Source organism: Mesoplodon densirostris, chromosome X, assembly GCF_025265405.1.
Source record: "Mesoplodon densirostris isolate mMesDen1 chromosome X, mMesDen1 primary haplotype, whole genome shotgun sequence".
Taxonomy (NCBI): Eukaryota; Metazoa; Chordata; class Mammalia; order Artiodactyla; family Ziphiidae; genus Mesoplodon; species Mesoplodon densirostris.
The window spans coordinates 120,876,078-120,893,241 of NC_082681.1; the positions used below are offsets into that span (position 1 = coordinate 120,876,078).

Here is a 17,164-nt window from a genome sequence, read left to right on the forward strand (position 1 = left end):
TATATTTAAGAGGTAAATAAAATCTTATAATTTCATTTGTCAGGTCTTTTTTTTATGATAGGCCAAAAAATGGTTACATATCCATGAGTAGAAAATACTTATTTATTGGCTTTTACTAAGGAATATTTAAATATTTTATTTCGAGCTTCAACAATATTTTCTGACATTAAAAACAATTTAAAAAATACAAATGCCTTAAGAACACACTTCCTGACTCAAGGGAGGGGAGGAAAAAGGAAATTATGTATACAAGGCAGGGCATAATGCCAAATGTTGAATCATTCTTTAAAATCAATTAATGTCACCCAGTTTGTTTTCTTGATATTTGCATGTTATAGTATTAGGTTTTATATAACTCAGGTAAGCAGTATCTGTTTCAGTTCTTTTTCTTTAATCCTTTTTACAAACATTTTAAGAACAATTTTTTTTTTCCCTTTCAACTTGAAAAGGAAACATTGAGTTAATTTTTTCCCAGTAAGGGGTGAACCTCAAAGACCAGTTAAGATGGAACCTATCGACCTTTTGTTGGTCCTGGGAAACAAATGAGGTGGCTTTCTCTGTGACTGGAGGAACAACGAAAGATCCACCTGTCCATGAATTTTCTTCTGCCATTTTTCTGTGATGTCTAAAATGATACTCTTTACAAATTCCTTAAATTATAGTTGTTTTTTTGTTTCTTAATTTTTGGCTATGTTGGGTCTTCGCTGCTGCACGCGGGCTTTCTGTAGTTGCGACGAGCAGGGGCTACTCTTCGTTGCGGTGCACGGGCTTCTCATTGCGGTGGCTTCTTTTGTTGCGGAGCATGGGCTCTAGGTGCGCGGGCTTCAGTAGTTGTGGCACATGGGCTCAGTAGTTGTGGCTCGCGGGCTCTAGAGCGCAGGCTCAGTAGTTGTGGTGCATGGGCTTAGTTGCTCCGCGGCATGTGGGATCTTCCCGGAGCAGGGATCGAACCCGTGTCCCCTGCATTGGCAGGCGGATTCTTAATCACTGCACCACCAGGGAAGTCCCATAGATATTTTTTTAACTGAACTGACTTTGTTTTATCTATCAGGGTCATATCTCAACAAGTATTTGCCCAATAGTACATCTTTGAAGCCCTAGGTAAATTCCTAGAGAGCAGATACTCTTCTGTATCGTAGTTTTGCTAATACCTAGTGCAGTACCTGGCCCAGAATCTGAATTGCCTTCTAACAAAAAGGGAAGAGCCTAAGAGAATGTCATAGATCAGAAGCACTTCCATCAGGACCAGGTAGTCAGGAAGAAGCAAAAGTACAAGAGCCTTATTATTATTATTATTATTATTATTATTATTATTATTATTATTAGGTCTCTCCCCAAAACAGCAAAGATTTTGGTTTGTTTCATTTATTGTATATCTCAGACAGCTAGAAGAGTGCCTGGCATGTATTAGGTGTTCAATAAATAAATGTTTAAATAGATGAACGAATGAATTCCCATTCATAGCTTGAGAGTATTGAACACCTCTGAGTTTGGCAACTGTGAGTACCAAATGTCTTAAAGTGCTAGGAGTGTAGATGAAGGATACAGGGTTGTGATGTAGACCAGCTGGCAGCCTCACAATTTTGCCTACAGGTGGACCTTTATCTAGCAAATAAACGTAGACTTTGTAAAAATAAAAATATGGAATTTTGTATAACTTTTTAAAATACACAAAGTAAGTTTTTGTGGTAATGACTGGGCAGGTATCCATGTATCAGTTAAAGTACAGTTGTGCCAGAAAATGTAAAAATGTGAGCCTCACAGAGTAATTATAATGGATATAACTTACATCTCTGCTCTACTTCATTGATAAAATTCTTTTTCCATAAAATTACAGTTGCTTCACTGTATACTTACAGGCAAAAACACAACTTTACAAACTATCAAACTGTAGTTCTGTGTTGTCATGTGACAGATTTATTTCAGTAACAGGTGATTTAGTGACCTAAGGTAGGTTTGTCGCATGCAAATATCAATCTGTCCTTGGTTATTAATGTCTTCAGAAATTCGATATCCCTCTCTGCATCCATCTCATTGGATTCCAGGTATGAGCTAGAAGAGCACATTGTTGCTTTCCTATCTGTTGTCCAAGATTGCCCAAGCATTAGTATTATGTCCTAATTGAACCTCAAATTCATTTCTAAAATATTCATGGTCCCATAACTTGGAAAGACTGGTGACATAAAGCACAATTTGGGGATCAAGATAGCAACCAAGGATATTGTGCCTATTATGCTACTGTGACTTCACATATACATAAAAGTAGATAGAAAATGGTTTGCTGATATGATTAGTAAAAATTTCAACTGGGAAGGAGCAGAAAAATGTGTTGAGGATAGTTTTTGCAACTTGGGCCATAAGCATTGATCTTTTCTCTCCACCCCCAAGAACATTTTTTGTATCCTCTGCATCCCAATTTAGAAAAAAGATTTTTAAAAGTCTAGTTACTGTCCTCAAGGAGGTTTGGAATGATTGCATCCATTTTGGGGAGGAAGAGGTAGGGAGTGTAGGAAGGTGCTATTTAAAAAAAGAACGAAATATTGAGAAAAGAAACACTTGAAGATTTATTTTAAAATAAGATTTGCCAGGATAAAAAATTCAGTATGGGGGTGGGAAAATAAAGTCAAGGACGTCTCTCAGAAAAGAAACAGAAAATAGGAGAAAAAAGGATGAAAATTAAATTCCAGATGTACAGTATCCAGCTAATAGAGTTGTTGCAAAAAGAGAAACCCTGAAGCGTGGATGGAAGGAAATTATCAAAGAAATGTCAGAATTTCCCCAGAGGTAAAGAATTCACGTCTTTAGATTATAAAGGTTCACCAAACCTCTAGCATTTTGAAGGAAAGGAGACCATATTTATCTCACTTAGTGTGGAATTTCAGAAATACAAGGACAGAAAATTCTTGAAGCTTCCAGAAAGAAAAACCAGGTCACGTACCAAAAAGTGTATATCAGGCTAGCATCATCCAGCTAATCAGCAGTGCTGACTGCTAGAAGACAGTGGACGAATGGCGCCAACATTCTTGAGCAAGATTATTTTTATTCTAGAATTTGGTAGCAAGCCAAATTATACAAATGTGAAGACAAAATAGAGACATTTTCAGATGTGGAAGATCCAGAAAGTTTTCTTCCACATCACCTTTCTTAGGAAGTTACAAGGGAGTAGTCTAAGAAAGAGAGAGACGTGGGAAACTGAAAATAGTGGATTCAACCAGGAAAGCACTGAAGATATATCCCGAGATAATATCTACGCAGCAAGGCCTAGAGAACAACCCATCCTGATGGAAGGGTAAGAGAGGGCTCTCAGAAGAATGGAAAGTATGGTAAAAATCTAAGATTTAAAGTCCCCTTGGATTATCCCAGAAGTCACTGTTAGGGGCCCATATGAAAGGAAATTTAATATACTTCCTAGCCTGCGTTTGAGCAATATATTGTCATGAAAATGCTGCTGCTTATATAGGCTTTCAGCTTTTAGAATCAAGCTGTAGGGAGAGCATGAAGGATTTGGTTGTGGTTACAGGAGAGAATGTTAGTTTTCTTAATATTAATATCCTTAAATATTAATAAAAATAAGCTATTAGCAGGTGGGGGGAAGTTTGAGGGAACGAATGTATGGGCACTATTACCCTCCTTTTACAAAGTGAAGAGTTAGGATTCTGTCTAAAACTTATAGAAAAAACAAGAGGTTTATGTGAAATTAATATAATTATCAAACAGTGGGGAGGAAGGTGATGGATGGAAGGGGCATAATATAAGTAAGTCCCTCATCTTTCTTATTTTTAAATCAATAGGTATTGTCTTAAAGTTAATAAACTAAGAAATGATCAAAGTAAGTGCAGAAAGAATTAAAATTTTTTTAAAGCTTAGGTATGGGGGTGAGAAGAGACTTGCTTTTCACCATAAGCTATTCTACCACTGTTTGATTTGTTACCCATGTGCATGTATTACTTTGATTTTAAAAACAAAAAATTTAGGGAACAGGAAATAACCCAAGTTGACAGAAGGCTACGTGTAAGGGAATGTTGGGAAATAATACCAGAAAAGCAGGTTGAGACCATATTGCAGAAGGCCTCCAATGCCAACGTAAAGCAGTGCATTTAATTTAGAAAAACTTGGAGGAGTTTTTGAGCAGTCTGGTCATGTAACTGGAGCTGTCTACTTTCAGAAAATGAATTTGTCAGGAGGATGGATTGGAGTGGCAGTGGCAGAAAGGGACATTAGGAGTGACCAAGCTAGTTTCAGTTTCCTACAGGAAAGGTAATGAAGGATTACAGCAGGACGATGTTACTGGAAATAGAATAAAAGCTATTCCCAGAACCATGCTTGATACAGAATAGGTGCTTAAGTGTGTTTATTGAATGAAGGGATCAAAGGGAGACTCTGCATTTTTTAGTAATTTTTTTTTTCTTTTTTTTTGCGGTACGCGGGCCTCTCACTGCTGTGGCCTCTCGCACTGCGGAGCACAGGCTCCGGACGCGCAGGCCCAGCAGCCATGGCTCACAGGCCCAGCCGCTCCGCGGCATGTGGGATCTTCCCAGACTGGGTCACGAACCCGCGTCCCCTGCATCAACAGGCGGACTCTCAACCACTACGCCACCAGGGAAGCCCCCTTTTTAGTAATTTTTTGACATGAAAGGAAGGATAGTCATCAAAGATGAAGTCTTTCTTGAATAGTAACTGCCGTTTATTTTGAGATCCATGGCCTGATGGTAGCTCACACTGTGAGAGTAAGGCTTGATGCTGTATGCCTGTGACAAAATGCAAAACGGTTATAGTTCAGTAGTCCTTCCTTGCCTGTGTTGCATCTTTATTTGTGACAGACAATTGTAGTAGGTATCTGCTATGAAATATAAGATGAAATAATGTTGCAGCCTAATAAATTACATCCCACTTAACCCAAGAAAGAAAAGTCGTAAAATATATAGAACATCACAGGGTATAGTTCTTCACAGCATCATGATATCAGGGCATAAATAGCCGTTAGATTTCAGTTAGGCTCTTGGAACAGTTCGTTTTTCCCACAGGAGGCACACTGGCACATGCTGGAATCCAACCCATGAACTTAGCCTCATGAGTTCAAGTCTGTTATCCATTAGTCTTCAAAGTTTGATGTGACAGCACTTTAGAGTACAAAAAAGAAAGAGGAGAACTTCTTTATAGTTTCATTTCCATGTATAATGTATATAATTTAGTAATACAAAGAGTATATAATTTATAAGTATATATATAATTTAGTAATACAAAAAGTATATATAAGCCAATAAGTATACAAATATTGGGTATATGCTATTTTTTTAAATTAATAATGGTGCACTACCAAAAGTTCAGAGACCACTTCACTAATCAGTTTAGCTAACTGACCTAAGAGATACAGACCAGTTATAAAAACCAGGGGAATAAGTCTGTATGTTCCTGACATTGATCTTGGATGGGGAACCACCAAGAGCCTCTGACAGTCTCAATGTGGTGTAATGCTAAGATCCTTGTTTTAGAAGTTGTTAGAAGTCAGAAAGCCTGGAATTGGGCCCTAAGTCTGCCAGTTACTAGCTTGTGATCTTTACTTGATCTCTTTAAACTTCAGACTGTAGAATATTCAGACCATTTTACCTTTAAAATCTCTAATGGTGAATGGAGGAGTCTGTAGAGAGTTCTGAAATGTTTTTGCTTGCTTTGGGGTATACTCTGTGTTATCATCAGCCCTCTCTAATACTGATATGTAGTCAAAGATTTGCATGAAGCATAAATAGAAAAGGTGAAAAAACACCCAACCCGGGCTTGATACATGTTCGGTGTTTAATAAATATTTCCTGGATTTTAATCTAAATCTTTCTTACTTAATCAATCCCACATATACATTGTTCTTTGAAAGTTTTTTTTTTTTTAAAGAATTTGGTAATTTGCTTCCTTTCTTTCCTAATACGCCTAGGAACAGCTGTCACTCTCAAGCCCTTGTACACATTGGTCTCATTTGGAGAGAAGGGGTGCCTAGGAAGGAGTCAGCTAATGTTTGATTCTACCCTAATGCCTATTGCACAGGATCGTTGTGAGAATTAAATGAGATAATACATATGGAATTACAAAATAAAAGACTAAACCATATTGGGGGATTGTTCTATTATTGTTGCCAAAGTTCCAAGAAAGTCCAAAATGATTAAGCTGCCTTAGTAGTAGAACATTCTACAAACTACAGCTTCTGTCTTACAGAGTAAATTGGTGGGCCTGGATTTTTTTTTTTGTCCTCTTATAGGAGCTTTTTTTCCTTTTACTACTCATTTTCAAAAGCTACCACATTAGGATATCCTTGGTATATCTTTTTGAGAAATCTTTGTAATTCCTTATATTGCTAGCCTTCTGTGAGTGTCTCAGAGAATGTTACTAGAGTTCGAGCATCTATATGGAATAAATGGTAATAAAAATAATGAATTATTTATGTTTGTATAACACATTTAGATTCTACTAATAGTATGTATGCACTAGAAAAACATTATAGGCAAAAAAAAGAAAAGATAGTCTTTGACAGGCTTATGTTTCTTGTTTTGTTGGGTTTTGTTTTATTGTAGTTTTGGGCTGATAAAGTACATGTCTTGATTATTGAATAAATAAGGTGTACTTAATCTGCTGATCTCAGGGTAATTAAGTAATTGAAATTCTATGTATACTTACATGTATTTTCAACCTTTCTCTTCTGACACCTTCTCTCAGGTATAGTAAAGCATCCACCTTCTTTAAGTATCCTTCTCTTAACTCTAAGACCTTCTACTGTTCCATTATGCTGAACATTTTTTTTCTGTCCAATCCTCCATCCAAATGTTAAATCTTTCTTGATTTTGTGTTTTAGAGTTATCCCTTTCTCCCATCTCAGATCTCAGGTAGTCCTAGAAACAGAAAGTAACTTAGATATTTCAAACACAGTAAACTTCAGCAGGCTAATTCAGACAGCCTTGCTGAGGGTAGAAATCTCCACGTTGACCCAGGAATATTTTTCAACCCCTCTCCCCAATAATCAGGTTTTGTTGTGTATAGTGTTGGTTCTACGTAATACAGTCACATATCAGAGCACAGCAGATTACTCTGATCTGTTTTCAGCCTTCTTTACACACTCTGCCCTCACCCCATGAAACTAATCCTTCTGATTATCTCCAATAGGAAGAGTGAAGACTTGAAAATATTCAGAACTAATGTTATGTAGAGGTTAAACTGGCCTATGTGGTTGGCTGGTATTATTCTTTCTCTGACATTTAACTTGAAAGTATATTTGCTTGGCATGTGTTCTCTTTTTACTTGGTGAGTCAGTAAAGGTGGTTTGTGTATGTTAATTTGAGGATTTCTAATATGATACAATAAATTTACATTGCTTGATTTATAGCCAGAGGAAGTAGCTCTAACTCTGTTTTATCCCCTTATATTTGCATCAACAGGAAGAAGGCAGTATCAAAGAAATTGCAATCACACATCATGTAAAGGAAGGACATGAAAAGGCAGATCCTTCCCAATTTGAACTTTTAAAAGTACTAGGGCAGGGATCATTTGGAAAGGTAAGTCATGAATATGTGCTTTTTAAAAAGTTGCTTTTTGAATTCATGTATATTTCATACAAATGGGGAACAGAAATATTTTATGAAATACTACTGATCTCCCTACAATGCAGTATTTTCTGTGTTTTTACAATTCTCATTATCAATAAGTGTGACAAAGTGAATAAAGTCATTCAGAAGTACAATGGGAACTTTCATAACTTGGCAGTGTTCACTTCATATTCATTTTATCTTCAAGACTATATGACCTTTCTAATTGCACTTCTTGAATGATTAAAAAAATCACAAAATGTTCCCATGACACACTGGCCTCTTTTTGAGTCTTCATGTAGAATCGGAAAGTGATCTTACAATACATTATAACAGTGCATCTCAATCTTTCCTCCAGAGTACCCCTAATACCAGCAGAAAGCAAATAGGTACTCCCAAGGAAATAGGGTGGGGGGTTACCACTACACATACGAAATTTGGGGGACTTATAGCTTGTCTTTAAAATGAACTCACAGGCTGCATTCTATTCAATGATATCTGTGTCTGGTTTTTGTTTTTGTTTTTTAGTTTATTTATTTATTTATTTATGGCTGTGTTGGGTCTTCGTTTCCGTGCGAGGACTTTCTCTAGTTGTGGCGAGCGGGGGCCACTCTTCATCATGGTGCGCGGGCCTCTCACTGTCGCAGCCTCCCTTGTTGCGGAGCACAGGCTCCGGACGTGCAGGCTCAGTAGTTGTGGCTCACGGGCCCAGTTGCTCCCTAGCATGTGGGATCCTCCCAGACCAGGGCTCGAACCCGTGTCCCCTGCATTGGCAGACAGATTCTCAACTACTGCGCCACCAGGGAAGCCCCTCTGTGTCTGTTTTTAATATCCAAAAATATTTCTCAACTATTTCCCAAATCCACCAACTAAAATTGCAACATCTTTATCATTTTTCAAGTATTCCTTGTCCCCCTGCTGCATACCTCAGGAGCGCTTCCTGTACTCCATTTTGAGAAGTACAGCATTATAATCACTACTACTTGATCTATCTAGTCCATTTCTCAGCAAGAGGAACGTTCTGAGATTGCATTCAGCTTTCACAGTGCAGTGCTTCCTTGCCACCTCTCTGTGAGGAAGCATTTGAAGATATGCTTTGCAAGCTTCAAAACAACACCCGTTTTGCTCTCTTGTGTATTTTAACGGGACTATTTAGCAATTCTTGGCTAACATAGGTAATCTGTTACAGCTGTTAACCTCTTTCAAGCCCAAAGTGATATTTTTAATCCAGATATAGATTAAGTAGCCAAAAGAAGATAATGGTTGCAAGTTTGAGCTCTAGGTCAGCCAGACGTGGATTCTAGTTTTGTTTTGTTTTTTTCTACTTACTTGCTGTGTGCACTTGAGCAAGTTACTTAACCTCTTGGAGCCCCATTTTCCTCTTCTAGGCAGTCATTAGGTACTGAAGTTCTCAAGGTTCCATTCTAGGCTCCCTTCTCACTCTATACTCCCTACTAATTAATTTCTTTATGCCCACTATCTTAATAAAACCCACATACAGCTGATGTAACAGATTTATATCTCCAATCTAGATTGTGACTCAGCTCTGAACTGTATGTACAGCTACTTATTTTTTTCTCTTTGCATGCCCCAAAGTCAGTTTAAACTCAACATATCTAAGACCAAACTCATGATTTTCCCCTAACCCCCAAACCTCTATTTCATTTTTCTCTATCACTATGAATGACTTCTGGTTAAGCAAGCCAGAAACTTGAGAGGCATTCTTTTTTTTTTTTTTTTTTTTTTTTTTTTGCGGTATGCGGGCCTCCCACCGTTGTGGCCTCCCCCGTTGCGGAGCACAGGCTCCGGACGCACAGGCTCCGGACGCGCAGGCTCAGCGGCCATGGCTCACGGGCCCAGCCGCCCCGCGGCACACGGGATCCTCCCAGACCGGGGCACGAACCCGCATCCCCTGCATCGGCAGGCGGACTCTCAACCACCTGCGCCACCAGGGAGGCCCGAGAGGCATTCTTGACATATCCTCCTAGTCCCCACCCTTCCCTCTCCCCCGACCCCCACCAATCTGATCCGTTCACAAGTTCTGCTGATTTAGTGAAGATTTCTCAAATCATGCCTGTTCTCTCCTTCTCCCTGCCACTTCTCCAGTCTGTGCCACCACCATTTCTCCCTGGCCTATTGAAGGAGGCTCCTACCTTGGGCTTCCCAAATTTATTTTTGCCTCAAGCCATTGTTTATCAATACATGACAGCCAACAAGAGCTAGTCTTACACTCCATCCACTTAACCCTTTAGAGGCCTCCCTTTGCTTTTAGGAGAAAGACAAATTCTTAAGATGGCTGAGGAGCCCCTCAGTCTGCCCCCTAGCTACTTCATCAACATCACTTTATATACTTTTCACTGCCTGTGTTCTGGCCACATTGGCCTTCTTTTTTAATCCATAAGCAGAAGCCTTTTGCACATGCTGTTCCCTCTGCCTGAAAAACACTGCTCCACCCCCATCCCTTCCTCCTCTGGTTGGCTCCTCTCAAGCTTAGGATCTCAAAGAAGTCTTCCCAGCCATCCTGACCTAGGTCGTATTCATCTATTTTTACCCTCTCAGAACATTACATACCTCATCTTCACAGCACTAACCACAACTGCAGTTTTTTTGTTTGTGTAATTATTTGTTTATTGGCTGTCTCCCCCACTAGACTATATGTTCCATGAGTGCAGGGGCCATGAATGCCTTGAACCATGTCTCAGTATGGAACCAGTAGCATGGTACCTAATATATGTTCTAGAAAGAAGTAATGAGTAAATAATAGTCCTGCCCTCATAGGGTAGTAGTAAGAATTAAATGATATAAGGCCAAGCACATAATATCTGCTATGAGATTGTATTATCATGCAATTTATTATGGATAAACCAAAATAGTTGGATTTATTTCTACACATTATATTTTCAGGGAACATAATATTGAAGTTTCCAGGAGTTAGCATGCTTCTCCCTTTATTTCTTTAAAAGTAACTTAAATACCTTACTATAAATAGCAAACATTAAAAATAGGGCGTCTCCTTTCTTACTCATCCTCAAAAGCCAGTCTCAGCCAAGGAAACAGGGATGACCTGTCACAGCCTAGAATAGCTTCATGAGGGATTCAAAAAGTCAGAAATGCTGGTGGGGGAAGATCTGATGGCATCTGGGACTGCTGCTGCTCCTGCTGCGCTTGACTGGTGACCAGCCAGAGGCAACAGATTGAGTGCCCTGAGCAGAAGCACAGAACTGGGTGGCTGGCCCGATTCTTATCCCAGTACCTCCACTGTGACACCTCAAAGCCCTAGCTATAAAATAGGCATTGCTTAGTAGGACTGCCTCCCAAAATTATCGTGATGGTGCATTATAAATGCTTGTGAAGGTCCTTTGCAAAAACTAAGATGTGCTGAAAAGTATCAAGAGGGTACTTTCAAAGTAGGGCGAAGAAAGTTTGAACCCATGAGGAGAATTTTTCTTGTAGAATAGTACGAAGAAGCTTGATTAGGGATCTTAAGAATGAATAATAAATATCAGATAAATCCTAATTATCCCCACCTAGTTAGAATTTATTTCAGTTCAAAAATATTCATAATCTCTGATTGCCTTTAATTTTTAAACATCATTCCATCTTAGGAACAACCCTGATTGAGAATACACTTTTCGCTCCCTAGGTTGGCTCACTGCTAACTGGCTAAAAGGAAGTTTCACTATAGGCCACGGTGAAGGGGGACAATGGGTGTAATTTGGGGAGAGAAACACACCCTGCATCAGGGTTTCTGTGCACATTGTGGCAGTTTTCACTGGACTTGAGGTCACTGACCACTGTCTTTGGCACAGTTTCTCAAAGTGAGGAACTCTGCCTTGCCCTAGAATCAGTTGAATGAATCATTTTTTTATTTTGTGCGAATAGCCTAGTGTGCTAATGCAGGTAATAGAGAGCTGCCCCTAGAGTTAATTCTTGATTGTAATTGAGTCTCTTCTTACCATCTGTGGCAGCTCAGTAGCACTGCTAGGAAAGAATGGGTAGGAGAAAAAAAGTTGAAATTCAGGTCCATTTAGCAAGTCTGTGTAAAGGTTTGCTGGAATCAGATCAGGAAACTAATAGTCCAAATGAGTAGAGGGGATTTATTGATAGTTTTGTATTGTATTAGACAAGTTATAGCATGACCGTGAGTTATTTAGAGCAGACTTTATTCATTTTGCATAAATCCCACACTATATTTTGAAAATAGCCAAAAATATTTGGAAAATCAAGATACTCAGTAACATACCTGGGGATTGCTTGGTTTTGTTTGTTTGTTTGTTTGTTTTTGCCACACCGCACTGCCTGCAGGGTCTTAGTTCCCCAACCAGGGATCGAACCCGCACCCCTCCTGCAGTGGAAGTGCAGTAGCGTCCCACCACTGGACCGCCAGGGAATTCCCCTGGGAATTGTATTCTTAATATTTAGGTATATGTGTATATTTGATTTTTAAAAGATGAGGAGGCAGGGTTCTGACTTAATTTACATTAAACAGTTGTGAGTAAATTTCTTCAATATAAGTGTTTTAAATTGCTTTGCCCAAATCAAAACTACAATGAGGTATCACCTCTCACCAGTCAGAATGACCATCATTAAATAGCCTACAAATAACAAATGCTGGAGAGGGTGTGGAGAAAAGGGAACCCTCCTACACTATTGGTGGGAATGTAATTTGGTGTAGCCACTATGGAAAACAGTATGGAGGTTCCTTAAAAAACTAAAAATAGAGTTGCCATATGATCCAGCAATCTCACTCCTGGGCATATATCTGGAGAAAACTCTAATTCACAAAGATGCATGCACCCCAGTGTTCATAACACTATTTACAATAGCCAAGACATGGAAGCAACCAAAATGTCCATTAAGAGATGAATGGATAGGGCCTCCCTGGTGGCGCAGTGGTTAAGAGTCCGCCTGCCGATGCAGGGGATACGGGTTCGTGCCCCGGTCTGGGAGGATCCCATATGCCGCGGAGCGGCTGGGCCCGTGGGCCATGGCCGCTGGGCCTGCGCATCCGGAGCCTGTGCTCCGCAACGGGAAAGGCCACAGCAGTGAGAGGCCCGCATACCGCAAAAAGAAAAAAAAAAAAAAAAAAAAAAAAAGAGATGAATGGATAAAGAAGGTATGGTGCATATATACAATGGAATACTACTCAGCCATAAAAAAGAATAAAATAATGCCATTTGCAGCAACATGGATGGACCTAGAGATTGTCACACTGAGTGAAGTCAGAAAGACAAATACCTTATGATATCACTTGTATGTGGAATCTAAAATATGACACAAATCAACATACCTACGAAACAGAAACAGACTCAGAGATAGAGAACAGACTTGTGGTTACGAAAGGGGAAAGAGGATGAAGGAGGGATAGATTAGGAGTTTGGGATTAGCAGATACAAACTGCTGTATATAAAATAGATAAACAACAAGGTCCTACTGTATAGGGAACTATATTCAGTATCCTATAATAAACCATAATGAAAAAGAATATATATATATTTATATATATAACTGAACCACTTTGCTGTACACCAGAAACTAACACAGCATTGTAAATCATCTATATACTTCAATTAAAAAATAAAAATAAATTGTTCTGCCCAGCAATGAGAAATTGTGGAGTTTTCATACATAAAGAAGACTATTCGTCAACAGAATTGAATCAACAGAAAATTGTGGTCAAGGGGAACTTCTGTATAACAATTTTTATGGAATCAGAATTTTTGTTTTGTTAGAAGCAGAGCAATCACCACCTGTGTTATACTTTAAACATGTTAGACTTTTCTCTAATTGCTTCATGGTTTAAAGATTTTTGTTTCTGTCTTACATGTTACATGGTCTTTGGGAATTGGTAAACAACAACAAAAAATGTATTTACTTAAATTGACACACAAAGTTATAACCAGTGTTTACAACTCACTGTATTTATAATTGGTAATATTTTAAGGAAAATAGTTAATGTATCAGAATCTTTCTAATAATAAGCTGTATTACAGTAGGGGGTCTTATTTTAGCAATAGTATAGTTTATGATACTTTGTAAGACTTATTTTCTCTTACTTAAATACAGGTTTTCTTAGTCAAAAAAATCTCAGGCTCTGATGCTAGACAGCTTTATGCCATGAAAGTATTGAAGAAGGCCACATTGAAAGGTAAGTGCTACTGCTATTTGTAGTGTTCGCGTAGTATGAGCAAACTGAAAAATCTGAATAGGTCTCATGTGACTCCTAGGCCAGTTACTTAAATTCAGAATCTGTTCCCGTTACTGTCTTTAAATTTAGACTTTCTTTTAGTGGATTTTTCCTACGAGGCTAGGAATCATATGACTAGTGAGAATGGGAGTTGCCATGCTTTAAAAGAAGTATTATAAATTCTTCTTGGGCTTTAGGCAAGTAGAAGTTTAGAATTTTAAAACTAGGTTTGATGCATCTTCAAGTTCATGTTATTATTTTAATGTTTTGAAAACTTACTGATTTATGATGCAAAATAGCTTTTATTCCAAGGACTTTATCGTATTGACTTCTGGTCTCCAAATAAGTTTTTATTCTAAGCCTCTGATTTTGAAAAATCTAATGTCAGATTTGGCTCTTATAGGTAAACAGTCACTTAGAAAAAATTGTACATAGATTTTTAAATACTTAGATCTTCCTTTTTTAAAGTAGTATCAGTTATTTTACCACATAACCTCTAATTATTTTGTGTGTTGATTCCTGACATCTCTTTTTTTTCCTCTTCAACGTACCTGTATTTTCTAAAGGTTTTAAAATATTATGGAAGGAATATCTGTGATGATCACTTATTATTTCTGATGTTATTTTTCCCAATTAGTAACTCGCACTGGATATTATCATCGTTTCAAGAAATTTCACCTTCCTCTATAAACACCATCCTTTGCTTCTGTTCTCTTGCTCCCTTCCTGAATGTATTTTCTTTCCTATCCAGTCTCCACCCCCTGGCATACTACTTACTTGATTCTTGCTAGGGCCAGGAAATTAAATTATATCCTCAGTGCCCTACTCTACATCACTACTTGTATAAGTTTATACTCATGAATTCCATGTTATTAAGCTGCATAGATGGAACTTATTTAAGAGAGTTCATTTACAAAAGCAACAAAAGTAGTTTTTTTCATGTATATAACAGGATTTGTATTGTGCATAGTATATGTAAAGGAAACTATGGACTCTGAGAAACCTAAAAGATATTGGGAAAGGAAATACATGCCCAGTTCCTTTTAGAGAAGGCTGTTAAGACTCCTAGTATTCCTCTCGTCATCCAGTTAGCTCCATATCCTCAAGATTCCTGTTGCATTTTCCTTGAAATATTGAAAATTTTACTTGAAAACATACGCCTCAAAGAGTATTCTAAAAAAGAAGAATGCGAAAGGCAGAAGTTTTATTAGGTTTAAGGCTTATTAAAAGCAGTAATAATTCATTGTGTTTGGGGGGAAAATAATACAGGCATATAAACCAGTGGAACAAAACAGTACAAAAGTATTATAGGGCCTCCCTGGTGGCGCAGTGGTTAAGAGTCCGCCTGCCGATGCAGGGGATACGGGTTCGTGCCCCGGTCTGGGAGGATCCCATATGCCGCGGAGCGGCTGGGCCCGTGAGCCATGGCCGCTGGGCCTGCGCATCCGGAGCCTGTGCTCCGCAACGGGAGAGGCCACAACAGTGAGAGGCCCGCATACCGCAAAAAGAAAAAAAAAAAAAAAAAAAAAAGAAAAAGTATTATATATTAAAGTTTCATATATTTATTACAAAAATATTAAGTGCTGTGCTGTATGACAAAGCAGGTGTCCAGAACAATGGGAAATTAAATACTGATTTTTTAAATTTTGTTTGAAATACTCATGAACAAGTTGCAAAAAAACTAGAGTCTTCTCTTAAACCATATACCATAATAAACAATCTAACTGAATTTTACAACTTAACACATCCTAGGAAACTTGTGAAGAGATATTGAGCAAAGCACAAATTACAAACAAATTGACAGTACAAAAAATTTTGACTTTTTATACAATGAAAAATAGTATAAATAGGAAATCTGGAAATTATTTGCCTCAAATATTACAAAATATTAATATATAAGGAATTTATTAAAAGGCTCCTACTGGCCAAATCTAGGACAGTTTAAACATTGCAATAATTAATGACAGTGATCGATTACAACCCACTGAATAAAGAATCCATGAGTTAATCCATTTTGTGCAAGGGGATAAAATAAATAACATTTGGGGAAATGTCCCAGTTTTCTGATAACTGCATATAAAATAATGAGTTATTTCATATAATGGCAACATAAGTTAGAAAGGGGTTTTGCAATAAGTACAACGAGCCATTATTGCTGCTAAAGTAACCTAAGCAAATAATCTCAAAAAAGGATTTTGTGTACTTGAAAATTTTCATTGCAACATTATTTACAATATCGAGAATTTAGAAATCTTATAAATATTGAATGTTTAGAAAAGTATGGTATACCACTTAATAGAATATTATTTAAATGAAATATTTCAAATATAATCACAAAAATGAATGTAATAAAAATTTGTAAGTGGACATTATAACGAATTTGGCTACCACAAGTATGTAAAATTATGTAGATGTTAGCGATATAAGAGACCATAGAAGAGTGAAGCTACTTGACGTATTGGAATTATAGACTGCTGGTGTGTTCTTAAATTTTATTTTTATTTTTATCAAAGTAATAATGTGTATAGAGCCTTATAAAATAGCAGTGCTTTTCCTACCCTTCTCCCTATCCCAGTTCTTGACCCCCAGAGACAATGACTTCCATCTCTTTAGCTGCTGCTTCTGCCTTTTACCTCCACATTTAATATTCTTATATTGTAATTCTTTGATTGTTTTCATTTGGAGACATAATCTTTTGACTTCCTACCATGGAAGATTAGGATTTAGTTCTCTTACACACAGTTTCCCTTTTCATGTCCTCCTAGTAATGTTTTCATAATGCTTTATACAAATTGTTCCGGTACTGAAGTCACATATCCTTCACATCTTTGCTGTATTAAATCTCTTTTCCTAAATTCTGTACCTACCTTTTTCTCAGTTTAGTTTCTAGTTTTGCTGAAACACATCTTCTAGTAGCTACTTTAGAAAGGCTGAATGGATGGTAAATTTTTTGTAACTACATGTCTGAAAATGCCTTTATTCTGCCCCTCACTTAATTTATAATTTGACTGGATGTAAAATTCTAGATCAGAAATAATTTTCCCTCAGATATTTGAAGGCATTGTTTCCATTGTCTTCCAGTTTCCTGTGTTGCAATTATGAAATTTATTACCGTTATGGTTCCCAGTCCTTTGTGTATAAGCTGCTTTTCCTCCTTAGAAGTCTTTAGAATCAAGCTACTCTTTATCCCTGGTGTTCTGAAATTTGTATAATGGTATTTCTTTAGTGTGGATTTTTAAAATTCATCATACCAGATATGGGGTGGTCTCTTTCAATCTAGAAACTCATTTCTTCAGTTCTGGGAAAGTATTTTGTCATTTCTTCTCCATTTTATAACTGCTACTCTTTGGATATTTTGAACCTCCTGGGTCGTTGCTTAATTTTTATTTTTTTTCATCCTATTTTCCATTTT

General features: G+C 37.6%; 1 protein-coding gene across 3 annotated transcripts in view; it reads left to right on the plus strand.

Annotated features, from left to right (window-relative positions):
* The window catches only part of RPS6KA3 (ribosomal protein S6 kinase A3), a 111,272-nt gene that overhangs the window by 48,330 nt on the left and 45,778 nt on the right, over positions 1-17,164 (plus strand). For all 3 annotated transcript variants that reach the window (XM_060086281.1, XM_060086282.1, XM_060086279.1), the window contains 2 exons: positions 7,419-7,535; positions 13,632-13,713. In XM_060086281.1, coding sequence (XP_059942264.1) covers positions 7,419-7,535; positions 13,632-13,713 — 199 coding nt within the window. The remainder of the gene's footprint in view (positions 1-7,418; positions 7,536-13,631; positions 13,714-17,164) is intronic.